Genomic DNA, 11,408 nt, shown 5'->3' on the forward strand with positions numbered 1-11,408 from the left:
TTAAATATAATGACCCGGACCAATTAAACAAAATTCGCATAAATATATTAATAATAATAATAATAAATTGAATATATTACTTTACACCTGATTATAATATTATAATAAATAATTGATTATTTATCATATCATAAATTAGAATTTATGATATACAAACACTAATTTAAAATTAACCAATGAACTTTAATGCTTATAAAAGAAAAAAAAAGTACCGCTTGTTGATGTATGATCTTGTTATACACCAATCTCAATGGTCCAGCCCCATTCCAGTGGCCCAGTCGTCCAGAGAATTTGTTGGTTCGTCCAAAAACTAAAAACCTTAACAAATGATCTTAATCATCCATTTTTTGTTCGTCCAGCTAAACTGATGTGGTTCACTTGTTATCGAATGACCCCTTAACCATCCAGTTTGTTTAATCTAATGATCACCATTATCCCTGCTTTTAAATTTTTTTAAATCTGTATACACACAAGCTCTCACATATACGGTATAATACATGATAATTACTACTTTCATGTGGCAGTTATAAGCACACAACTGGAAATCAGGGCATTTTATCTCTTTATGTAGTTTGTGAAATGTTCAGCACTTTTATACATATCATCCTAAAGTTGTTTTTATTGTTTTCTTCAGCAATTATCATTCATCTTCTCAGCTTGCAGAACACCCAACAATAAACGAGTTATATAATAGTTACTGTAATTTTATTGGTCCACATAAACTTAACATGATTTATGTTGAAGAATCCTTAGGTTGGTCAGCAAAAGAGATGAGTAGAGTTCTCCAACTTCCCTCCAACTTGATGATAAAAACAAAGTCGTTTGTCCCCAAATACAGTGAATAAGATGACCGTGTTGTTGCACTAATCTCACTCTTTAAAGGACAATGATTGTTCTGTGACCGTCGATTCTTTCCTATTGTATTGCAGGGCTTGCTGTCGATTTCTACAGGTATGTAGCACCAAAAGATACATATACAAAATAATATAAAACTTTAAAAAATAACTGTATTAGTCATTAATAAATCTCAAGCATTTATTGATTTTATAATTCAACGGGGTATTCTTTGGTCTACATTCTACAAGGACTATAAATAATATTGTAGTATACTGAACCCAACTCATATATATTATTATGCATATGCATACACATATGCTTGTCATTGCTCAAAGAACCTAAAAAATATTGAAAATATGTTTTCCTTTTGAGTTTCGGTAACAGTTTTTATTTTGACAGCAAAAGAGTCACACTTCTGAAAGGTATCTCTAGTCTCTCCATTCCAAGAAAAAGAAAAAAAAAAAAAATCAAACATAAAGAACTCTGAAAAGTTTTTATGATATCAAATTCTCTGGACAAAATGAAACATAGAAAAAAATCCCTACAATAAAAAGAGCCTTGAAATTTTCGGCTTAGTCAATAAACGAACAAAATGCACAAACAAGCGTTTTGAAGATGTGATATAAACTTCTGCTTTCCAATCCAAGACAGGAATTTACTGAGAAGGCACTGAAGAGTACCGTAATGGTCCTACAAGTTCAGGTACCTTGATATTTTCTAATATGGGTGTCAACTGCAATCCAACAACTTGTAGCTGCTCATTTGAGTGGCCATCCAAAAAAAGATTTGTGATCTGCAAAAAGATTTCATGTCAAAGAAGTATAAGCATGCACACATCCCACAACACTTGATAAGATTTAGAATCTCATAATTGTACTGTAAAGAGAACAGTATCATAGAAGACATCTATAATACACACAAACAAGTTATTGTACTTTGGGCATTGATACTGCAGATGAGAAAATTCAAAGTTTCTTTGACAAGAATAATAATGGACAGTCTCCGAAGGTGTTAGGCTATCTAACATCCTAATGAATAACTACATGAATCATCCACCTTCTAAGCCAGACCATCAAACAGGAAATTCTGCTGAGCAAGTTCCTTGGAGATTACATATAGCTATATCAAGACAATATATAGGAGAGCTTAATTCATTTAATTATCATGGATGTGGCAGCATCAGGCTTTCTTGTAAGGAACACACAGTCAACACAGGCCTGCAAAAGCTTAGATGCATAATTTTGTTGCTTTAAGAAAGCCAACTATGTCATCATGTCGCTTGCAAGGAAGGAAAGGTACGTTCACAACTATAGAAGCATATTGTCTAGTATATCTACCACAGAAAGGAATTTACATACCCAATGCAAAGGTAGACCATTTAGTGTACTTACAAGACAAAAGGGGGGAAAGTGGGGTGCCACTGCATAACCAGTCATATGGAGAAGAAAATATGAACACTCCGACCATTATCTTTCCTACTTGAATACTTTCTGCGACATGCAGTGTATTCTTTTAAACAAAGTTATTATGAACATACCTGGGTGCACCCAAACAATTTCAATGTTTTCAAGGACAAGCAGCTATCTGCAACAAGTCCTACAGCTTCATCTGACAAATTCCGGCAGAACGAAATATCCAAATGCTGCAAGTACTTTGAGCATTTGGCGAGTGATACGGCAGTGTTTTGGGCTACCTGTGGAGATCATGTTTCTCGGAATAAATAAACAGATATATATCCTTGAACATAGCATGCTCAAATAATCCCTTATAGATCAACCTAGCTTATACTGGTATATCCAATCCAAGACTACACATAACTCGCCTCCACAGCAAAGGGGTTAAAATGTCATCACTTAGAATGCCTACCCACAGAGACATAGTAGCAAAAAACTATACAACAGAACATGCAAGAGTGAATAACAATCCAAAAGCCTACTACAAGGGGGGGGGAAAAAATACCTTGCCGACATTATTGAGCGACAATTCCTCTAACGACGCTCCACTAATTTCCAGATAAGCAGCAAGAGCTTCATCACTATCACAATGTCAAAAAAACAAAGAGTTCTAAAATTAGATTTTCAGTAAGATAAGAATTGTTTACAAAATAAAACATTAGCAGGGAAGTTAACTTTAGCCTAGACAGTAGCCAGTGGCAAATTACTTAAAAAGGAAGATCAGAGAAGCTACACATTCAAGACCACGAAACCTAGCATACTAGTTTCATTTTCCATCATCGTAAAAAACATCTTATCAAGTACTACAGCATAAAGTGGGCAACATTTTACCCTACAAACATGCATGTTTCTGTGCATTGCAAAGAAGGTTTGCGATATTTCCAAGCGAATTGGGTTAAAAAAAATTCTTAAATTGACAAGTCTTTCATAAGAAAACTACAGAATGCCTTTATGGCTTATGCTAGTATCGAGTCCCAAAAAAAAAAAAACCATATAGTAACCATGAACTTGAGTAAAATTAGATTAGTTACTTTTATTTCCTTATTTAATCAGATTTTTTCAAGTTTATCTGCCTTCAGCACTTAAAAGAAAGCTATAATGAATTCATTAGATCCCAGTTTACACAGTTATAATATTTAAGAAGTGGGTACAAAAATTAATTAGAAAAAAGTATGTACCGGACTTCAAATAACCACATCAATATTATAAATTAGGATATCGCATATTGATTTCAAATGGTACCCTGTTTAATTCCCACAATATATTACTGCTTCCTTCCAAATGTATAATTATCAAAGTAAAGTGACTGATAATGCAAGCAACTAGAACCTGAAGACATTGCGACGGAGTTTTAATGTTCTAATAAGCTGACATCCATTAGCAAGATATCCAAGCGCAATATCAGTCAGCTTGCATAAGTTACTCAAATCTAATGCCCTCATCCCAGTACAGCTTTTGGAGATGATTTTAAGAGAAAGATCAGTCAAATTCCTGCAAGAAATTTGAAGTGCTATTACATAATCAAAAAAAAGGAAAAGATAAACTTGCAGAGCTAAATGAGCATACCAATTGTTTATTCAAATTTAACAATAATATGTGTGTGTGTGTGTGTCTCTGCGCGCGCGCGCGCGCGTGTGTGTTCAAGGAAACCTACACGCAGTCTGCCAAAACGAGCTCTTTCAGATTGTGTCCGCGCAAAGCAATTAATTGACAAATAAAATCATCACAAACAGCATGGAGCCCAGCAAGAGATAACACTTCCAAATGTTCCAGCTTTGACAGTGCAGGCAACATTGAAATAGGATCTATACTTTCACAGTCATCTATGTATAATTCTCGCAAAGCTGATCCTAATGAATCAGCTATGCTGTTCATCCCATCAACGGTGAGCAAAGAGCACTGACTGAGATTTACAGATCTCAAAGCAGGTGCAGAAGATAAAAGTGTGCTCAGCCCAGCATCTGAAAGACGGCATGCACCCTTCAACGATAAAGTAGTTAACAAGGGCAGGCAATTTGGTGATCGGCCTAATGTCGAATATAGGATATAATCTGGCATACAACGTCCACATTGATCAAGTTGAAGCACCTGTTCCATAACAAAAATACTGTCAGCCATCTCATCATACCAACGATATCAGTTTATACTTGCTAGTGAATGGGCTTGTGATGCAACATTGTAAATCAATCTCAAAGAATTGGGTGGGAAATCACATTCCCTATATAGTTTACGAATTTAACATTCCTGGCTTAAGTTAGATTTGTTTATAATTAAGAGAGCATATAACTATAGCAACTCTGAGTGATATGCAGCTAAAAACTGAAAAACCTAAAGTCAGACAAGGTCATATGACTGCTGACGTATCTTAGATATCAATTATATTACAAAAGCTCAATTAGATCATAAAAATCTGCACCAAACGGCAAACGACGTTGCCACATATAACAGTGAACAAATCTAGTGGTTCGATGCAGAACTATATCAAGTTCTGATATAAGGTGTATCAGCATCGATAATACTTTATGCAGTTCATGGCAATAAACGAATCCTCAAGACAAATGGTAATGAAATCAATGATGCCAAAAATCTAAGACAAAACACATAGCATAAATTTCAAAAAAGATTGTACCGCTAAGTTATTGATGTCAGCCTCTGCAAAAATCTTTGTAAAATCTTCTTCTGATAGCCAAGAGCAATCTCTTATGCGTATCTCTGCGGGAGACCCTCTCACAAGGAGTTCAAGAAAATGACTGTTCATTCTTCGCATATCACAAAGCATATGGCTAAGTTTATGCCTTAATACATCGGGAACGTAGTCCAAAGATGTTAAAGCATCTGCATTTTTGGTAAGAGTTCTCAAGCATAGTTCTAGCAACATAGGAACAGACACATCAGAACTCTTACGATCCTTCTCCTGTTTGGGAACCCACATAACTTGTGAAGTTTCTTTCCCTTTCTTCTGTTGCAAGTTCACATTCGTTCCTCGTTCCCGAATGATCTTCATAGCAGTTGAGAACGGACCAGGCCAGTCTTCCATTTCGACATTTATTTCTCTTTGTGTCATTTCTGTTTCAGCCGCACCTGCAAGATTGTTTTGTTCTTCCTCCACAGTGGAGAAATAAGCAAATTTTGAAGCACTTCTTCTGGCTTGAGCTCGAAACCTATCCCTGGTTCTTGCAACATGATCTCCTACATCATTCTCCTGTAGCTGTGTACCATCCTGCACTGGGACAGTGTCACCATTTGATCTTTCAGCTCTCTGGACCTCTGGAATACCATCCTGCATTTCAGCATTGCCACCATCCGAAAATGCAACTTTACGAGTCCCCGATTTTACCACAGTCTCAGGTGCTATCCATTTTCCTTTTTGTTGTCTGCTCAGTCTCCTTCTACCCACGCCAGAAGGGCCAACCAACTCATCATTTAATATCCCTTTATGCTTCTGAGTAGGGCTTACTTTCTCATTCATGGTTAATAATGCCTTCATGCTATCAACACATTTTGAAATCAATTCATCCCAAGCATCAATTTCTTCACCTTTAGGACCCTTGTTTCGTTTTCCGACAATAGCTCGATATCTATCTGCTATAGCATCAATTCCTTGTACATGATTTCCTATACGAGGCTTTGAAATCTGTGAACCACCCTCCTTCATTACATCATCCTCATCACTCTCTGATGAACTTATATTATTTATACTGTATGATGAACCATCCTCTTTCACTAAAACATTCTCACTGTCTAAAACTCCAGCTTCACGGGCCTCGGGTTCGATCACCATATCAACCAACTTTCCCTTCCCTTTATCTTTCCTGCTTAATCTCCCTTTACCCTTATCACTGTTCCTCATCATCTCATTGTTTAGTCGTTCACTTAAATTCGACTGCAAATCTCCCGGAGCCCCAGTTTCCTCCTCTCCACAATCACCTTCACCTTTCTCCTCCACATCATCACATCCTGCAGTAACCCTATCCAACAGTTCCTCGTTATCAACAGAACCCCTCACTCCACCACGCATCACAACCTTCTTCCCCGACCGCAACCTCAAACACCTTCCATCTTCCTCACCCTCTCCCAGACCCTCAAACCCTACCTTCCTCTTCCCTTTCCCATTCCCCTTCTTTACCACCTCATTGCTCGCCGTATCACCACCCGAACCCTCAACAACCGCCTCCCCACATTCAACTTCACCCCCTAAATCCCCCTCATCATTCCCCTTGGAAACCTCACCGATCATCCCATCAACAACCCCCTCCCCACATTTAACTTCACCCACTAAATCCCCCTCGCCATTCCCCTTGGAAACCTCACCGATAATTCCATCAACAACCGCCTCCTCACATCCAACTTCACCCCCTAAATCCCCCTCACCATTCCCCTTGGAAACCTCACTGATCATCCCATCACCAACCGCCACTCCACTTTCGCCTTCAAACCCTAATTCCCCCTTCTTAGACACCAAATCACCATCCACCGAATCCTCAACAACAGCATTCTCCATTTCCACTCGCCCCTCACTCTTACCACTCCCACCACCACTTAACTTAACACTCCTCTTCTTTCGACTCGAAACCCTCGAAACCGACTGACTCCTCTCAGCACCACTACCACAAGCTTTCAAAGCCAGGCGGCTACTCCGCCGCACAGTACCAGACACAGTAGATCCACCCGTCATTTGCGTAGCGGTGTTAGACGCATCAGCCGCCTGCGTTTCGCCAATGTTACGAGGCGTTTCGGGCTCAATTGACGAAACCCTAGGTTGTTTTAGGTTTTCAGAATTAGGGGAATTGCTTTTAGAAACCGGTTCTACAACCGATTTCACTTCTCTAGACCTCAAAACCGTCATCGCTGATCAACGATACACGAGAGAGAGAGAGAGACAGAGAGAGATTTGTGTGCGGACGAAGAGAGAGAGAGAGATTTTTGTGTGTGTGGGGAGAGAGAGATGAGAAAATTCTAGAATTGTGGGGAAGTGGAGAGAGATGTAATGAATATTTGTAGTGGGAGAGAGGGGTTGTGTGACACGTATTTATTGTTGGATTTTCGGGAGATATATTCGAGGTACGCTATTACCTTCTTCCCGCCAAATGATACTATATAGCCCCACATCCACCGTATGCCCCCGTGCTCCATTTATGTGTCTTTTTTAGGGTTTTGTAATTTGGAGTCGATCGCAATTGTTCTCCATCCCCAAATATTCTTTCGTACTCAATTTACATAGACGTTTTATTTTATGAGATCAAGTTGATTAATTTTTGATTAATTATTAAAAATTATTTGTTCATTATTTTACAAAATAAAAAATTATATATTAAAATAGGAAAGATTTACTTTTTTTTATAGATTTTACATTTTTTGCCCATTATATAATATATATATATATATAAATTTCGGTCAAATTATAGTCAGTTTGACTAGTTAAGAGTGTTTTTTTTTTTTAACAAAGAAAAATAATTCAATAATAAAAAGTCATACGGCATCTACATACATGATCGAAATTGAACAAACGCATAATAATATCGTTGTTGAATCCTTCCATCTTGGATAGCCAACCAAACGATTTTTTGAAGAGATATATACATATTATAATCCTCCAATTGTTGTTTTGAGCAATCGACCATAGATGTATCACCATAATAACCTTCATCACTGAATCAACACCATCAAAATCCTGCAAATCTGGAATCCCGGACATGACGAACAGTAAAGAAAATCAAAATCAAACTCTCACACAAGGAGAGACCAAACAAAACCCAAATAAATTGGGAACTTATTGAACAAAAGCAAAAGATGAACAAAGACTATTAAAAAGAAGAAAAAATTGGGGCTTTCCACCGGTAAAAGCCGATGGAAGCCCCTCAGATTATAGAGGCGGCTACTTCAAGAATAGAGAGAAAAGACACTCTCAAACATTAACACATTAGTTAAGAGTTAAAAGGGACATGTGTACTAAGGTCGGGATTTCGATCACTATTATAGTGAGATTTTATAAATATATAATTAATATTTCAAATCTAAAAAATAAAAATTATATATTCAATAACAACTTGAATAATAATATATTTCTCGAAAATCTAATAGTAAATTCGTGTAACACACGTCCTCTCTTCTGCTATAAATATTATAATATTTTTCTCAATTTCAATGATACATTCTACAACTTTCTTCTCTCTATATACACAAATCTTTTTCAAAATGATAATTCATCTTTGTGTTCCGTATTATTATTATAACATCAAATCAATATCTATTAACAAAAAAATAATGAAGAAAATGTGGGAAAATGTGTGCAAAAGATGAGAGATGAATATTTAATTTATAAATTAAACGAGGAATGGATTAGTCATTATTGATTTATAAGAAATGAAAAATGGATTATTTATATTTATAAGATGATTGAAACTCTGGTAAATTAGATTTTTAAGATATTTCTTAAAATTGTAATTTAAAGTATCATATAACTAATCTATTAGACATTGTCTAAAACTTGTATTAAATTTGGCGATTATATAAAATATTTTTAAATTTATACCATATGAGTTTAGGGCAAAAAAATCTAATACCAATATAAATGAATTAAGAATTTTTTTTTTTGCTTATTATATATTATCTTTATCAAGAAAATAAAAGTAACACTACCTATATAGTTTTATATGAGATAACATCATTAATTGAAAATATTATAACTCCTCCGAATCATTCATCAAATATAACTCCATCAAATTATTCCGACATTAAAATGTGCTCAAAATCTTTCTCTTTACCTTCACATTACTACGAAAATGATTATTTCTATTCACAATAATCTACGATATATGATAGTATGTTCATAATTTTGATGTAATTTTCATAACTTTTGTCTTTGATCCGTCTATAAAATTTGAAAAATTAACTTACATTAATATATATTTTGTCCCCGAAATTTCATGCAATCCATGAATGGAAATGTGTTCTTTTATTCCTTGATTTCAGTTCCAAATGAGGAACAAAGATCCCCATAAGTATTTGAGAAATTTATCTTATTATAGTATATATTTGATAATATAAGTATCGGTTTTTCTATGGTGTGCCCATGGGCACACATTAAGCACTAACTCCTATGAGTTTGGTGCATTTTTATTGGTCATCTAATCATAAATAAGGATGGCCCCCCTGCATATGCATCAAGTCCACCAATCAAAATCCACCAAATTTATCAAATTTAGTGCTTAATGTGTGCCCATGGGCACACACTAGAAAGACCCTATAAGTATTAATTTAAATTCTATTAGCAAGTAATATATAGTATTTTTTTACTTTTATATAATATTTTAAGTATCAATTGAAATTAATACTCATTTATAATAAAAATAAAAGATAAAATTAGATTTATTATAATTATTTATATTATAATATGAAATAATTTAATCAATAACATGATGAGGATTACTTAAATTTACAAATATATACAAACATAATATATTTATCATTATATTTTCTATAATATATATATTTTTTATATATAAAATTTTTTCTGATCTCCGTTTGCATCCGAAAATGTCTTTGATTTCTTGACCTGAACGGGATAAGATCGGATCGTGGTCGTACGGGAAGGGGAGAACGCCAATCCTGGCCAACATCGAACTAGGGAATATTAAAAATACTTATTAAATAACCGACAATATTAAAAAAATTGACCTATACTCATATTTAAAATATACTGTTAAGTGTTAAAGCCATTATTTGTTGAGTTTTAAACAAAGGGCGTTAACATGAAAAAGAAGAAGAAACTAGTTCAAGCCATCAAACTTTATTTTATTCTTAAAAATATATAAACTTGTAATCCTAGAAAAAAGATACATGTAACTACTAGATTTAACAAAATTTAGGGAACAGAAATGCAGGCGAACTTGGTATGCACAATCCGGAGGAATTGCCCATACCCGATGGATTCGAAATTTCTGTTGGTGAAAAGTTCACAAATGCTCTTGAAGGATTCTGAGCCATTTTTCAAGGTAGAAACATTTTTGGTAATTTAGTGGAATTTAAAAGTCCCTCTGTTTTAATCACATTTTTAGGGGTTCTAAAATTAGGGTTTGCAGTTTTGAGAGTCGACTCCAAGTTCTAACCCCCACTTCTCCGCTCTTCATCCTTCATCCCCTCTGATTAATCATCTTCGTTCTTCCATCTTCTCTCGTATTTCTTAGTTTTATCAATAAAACCAAGATCTAATCCTTTTGGGTGAGTTATTGTTGAGTACCTTGTCATCAAGGTCGTGCCCATCTTTTTGGGATGTTTGTGTCTGTTTTGACGTTTCTGTGTGTTTTGTTATGGGTCTCGGTAATGTTTCTAAGAAGGAGTTACATGATATTTTGGGTAATCCGTGAGGCTTGTATTAGATATGGCACGGTGATGAATATCGTAAGAGCTCACCTTTCACGACATAAAATTGTTCATCTTTTGGGGTCATTTGTTGATCCAATATCGGTTGATGTAACTGATAATTCTGAACATTGGGCTACAGATGCTGCTACTTATGTGAAGGTCAATTGCGATGCTACTATGTTCACAACTCATATAGGTTGGATGGTTCGAGATTTGATTGTAATACTTTTTAGTATAAAGAATTTAAATATTCTATCTGTTAAACGATCTGAAAACAAAGCGGCTACTCGTTTTTTGTTTCTTAATCAGGTTGTAATTGACAGTTCGAGGGTTTGTCTCGGCTGGGTTTCAGTTATCTATTAAAATTTTTTGCTTTTCGTCAAAAAAAAAAAGTCCCTCTGTTTTGAAATATAGATGGTTTGACTTTTTGACGCGCACTTCTGAGTCTTTTGACCGTAGACTTATATTTCAAAACAGAGGGAGTACATGTGTAGGTAAGCCTAGGGGAGTGATCGCTATCTTAGATAAGAAATTAATTAAGTTATATCTTCCTGACACTGGATTAGTATGCATCTCAAGGTACCTCACTTTTAGTATTATTATACATTTTACAAGCATTTTTCGATTATGTAATCTTTAAAAGATTTTCACATTTTGGATATTTGTACTTGAATAGATTAGTTATATTTATGAGATTGATTATATATAATTGCAAAATATAACTTAAAATTATTTTGTGAGTCACTGGGTCTA

The 11,408-nt window shown here is 35.1% G+C and overlaps 1 protein-coding gene across 1 annotated transcript; it reads right to left on the reverse strand.

Moving 5' to 3' along the window:
- Positions 1 to 1,311: 1,311 nt before the first annotated feature.
- Positions 1,312 to 7,276, reverse strand: LOC108199680 (uncharacterized). The gene is made up of 6 exons (XM_017367614.2): positions 4,921 to 7,276; positions 3,946 to 4,379; positions 3,621 to 3,782; positions 2,797 to 2,872; positions 2,375 to 2,530; positions 1,312 to 1,630 (listed from the first exon to the last, which is right to left on the reverse strand). The coding sequence occupies exons 1-6, from the start codon at positions 7,135 to 7,137 to the stop codon at positions 1,493 to 1,495; spliced, it is 3,183 nt and encodes a 1,060-aa protein (XP_017223103.1). The 5' UTR covers positions 7,138 to 7,276; the 3' UTR covers positions 1,312 to 1,492.
- Between the last annotated feature and the right edge of the window lie 4,132 nt (positions 7,277 to 11,408).

This window comes from Daucus carota, chromosome 8, assembly GCF_001625215.2.
Source record: "Daucus carota subsp. sativus chromosome 8, DH1 v3.0, whole genome shotgun sequence".
In the NCBI taxonomy this organism is placed as follows: domain Eukaryota; kingdom Viridiplantae; phylum Streptophyta; class Magnoliopsida; order Apiales; family Apiaceae; genus Daucus; species Daucus carota.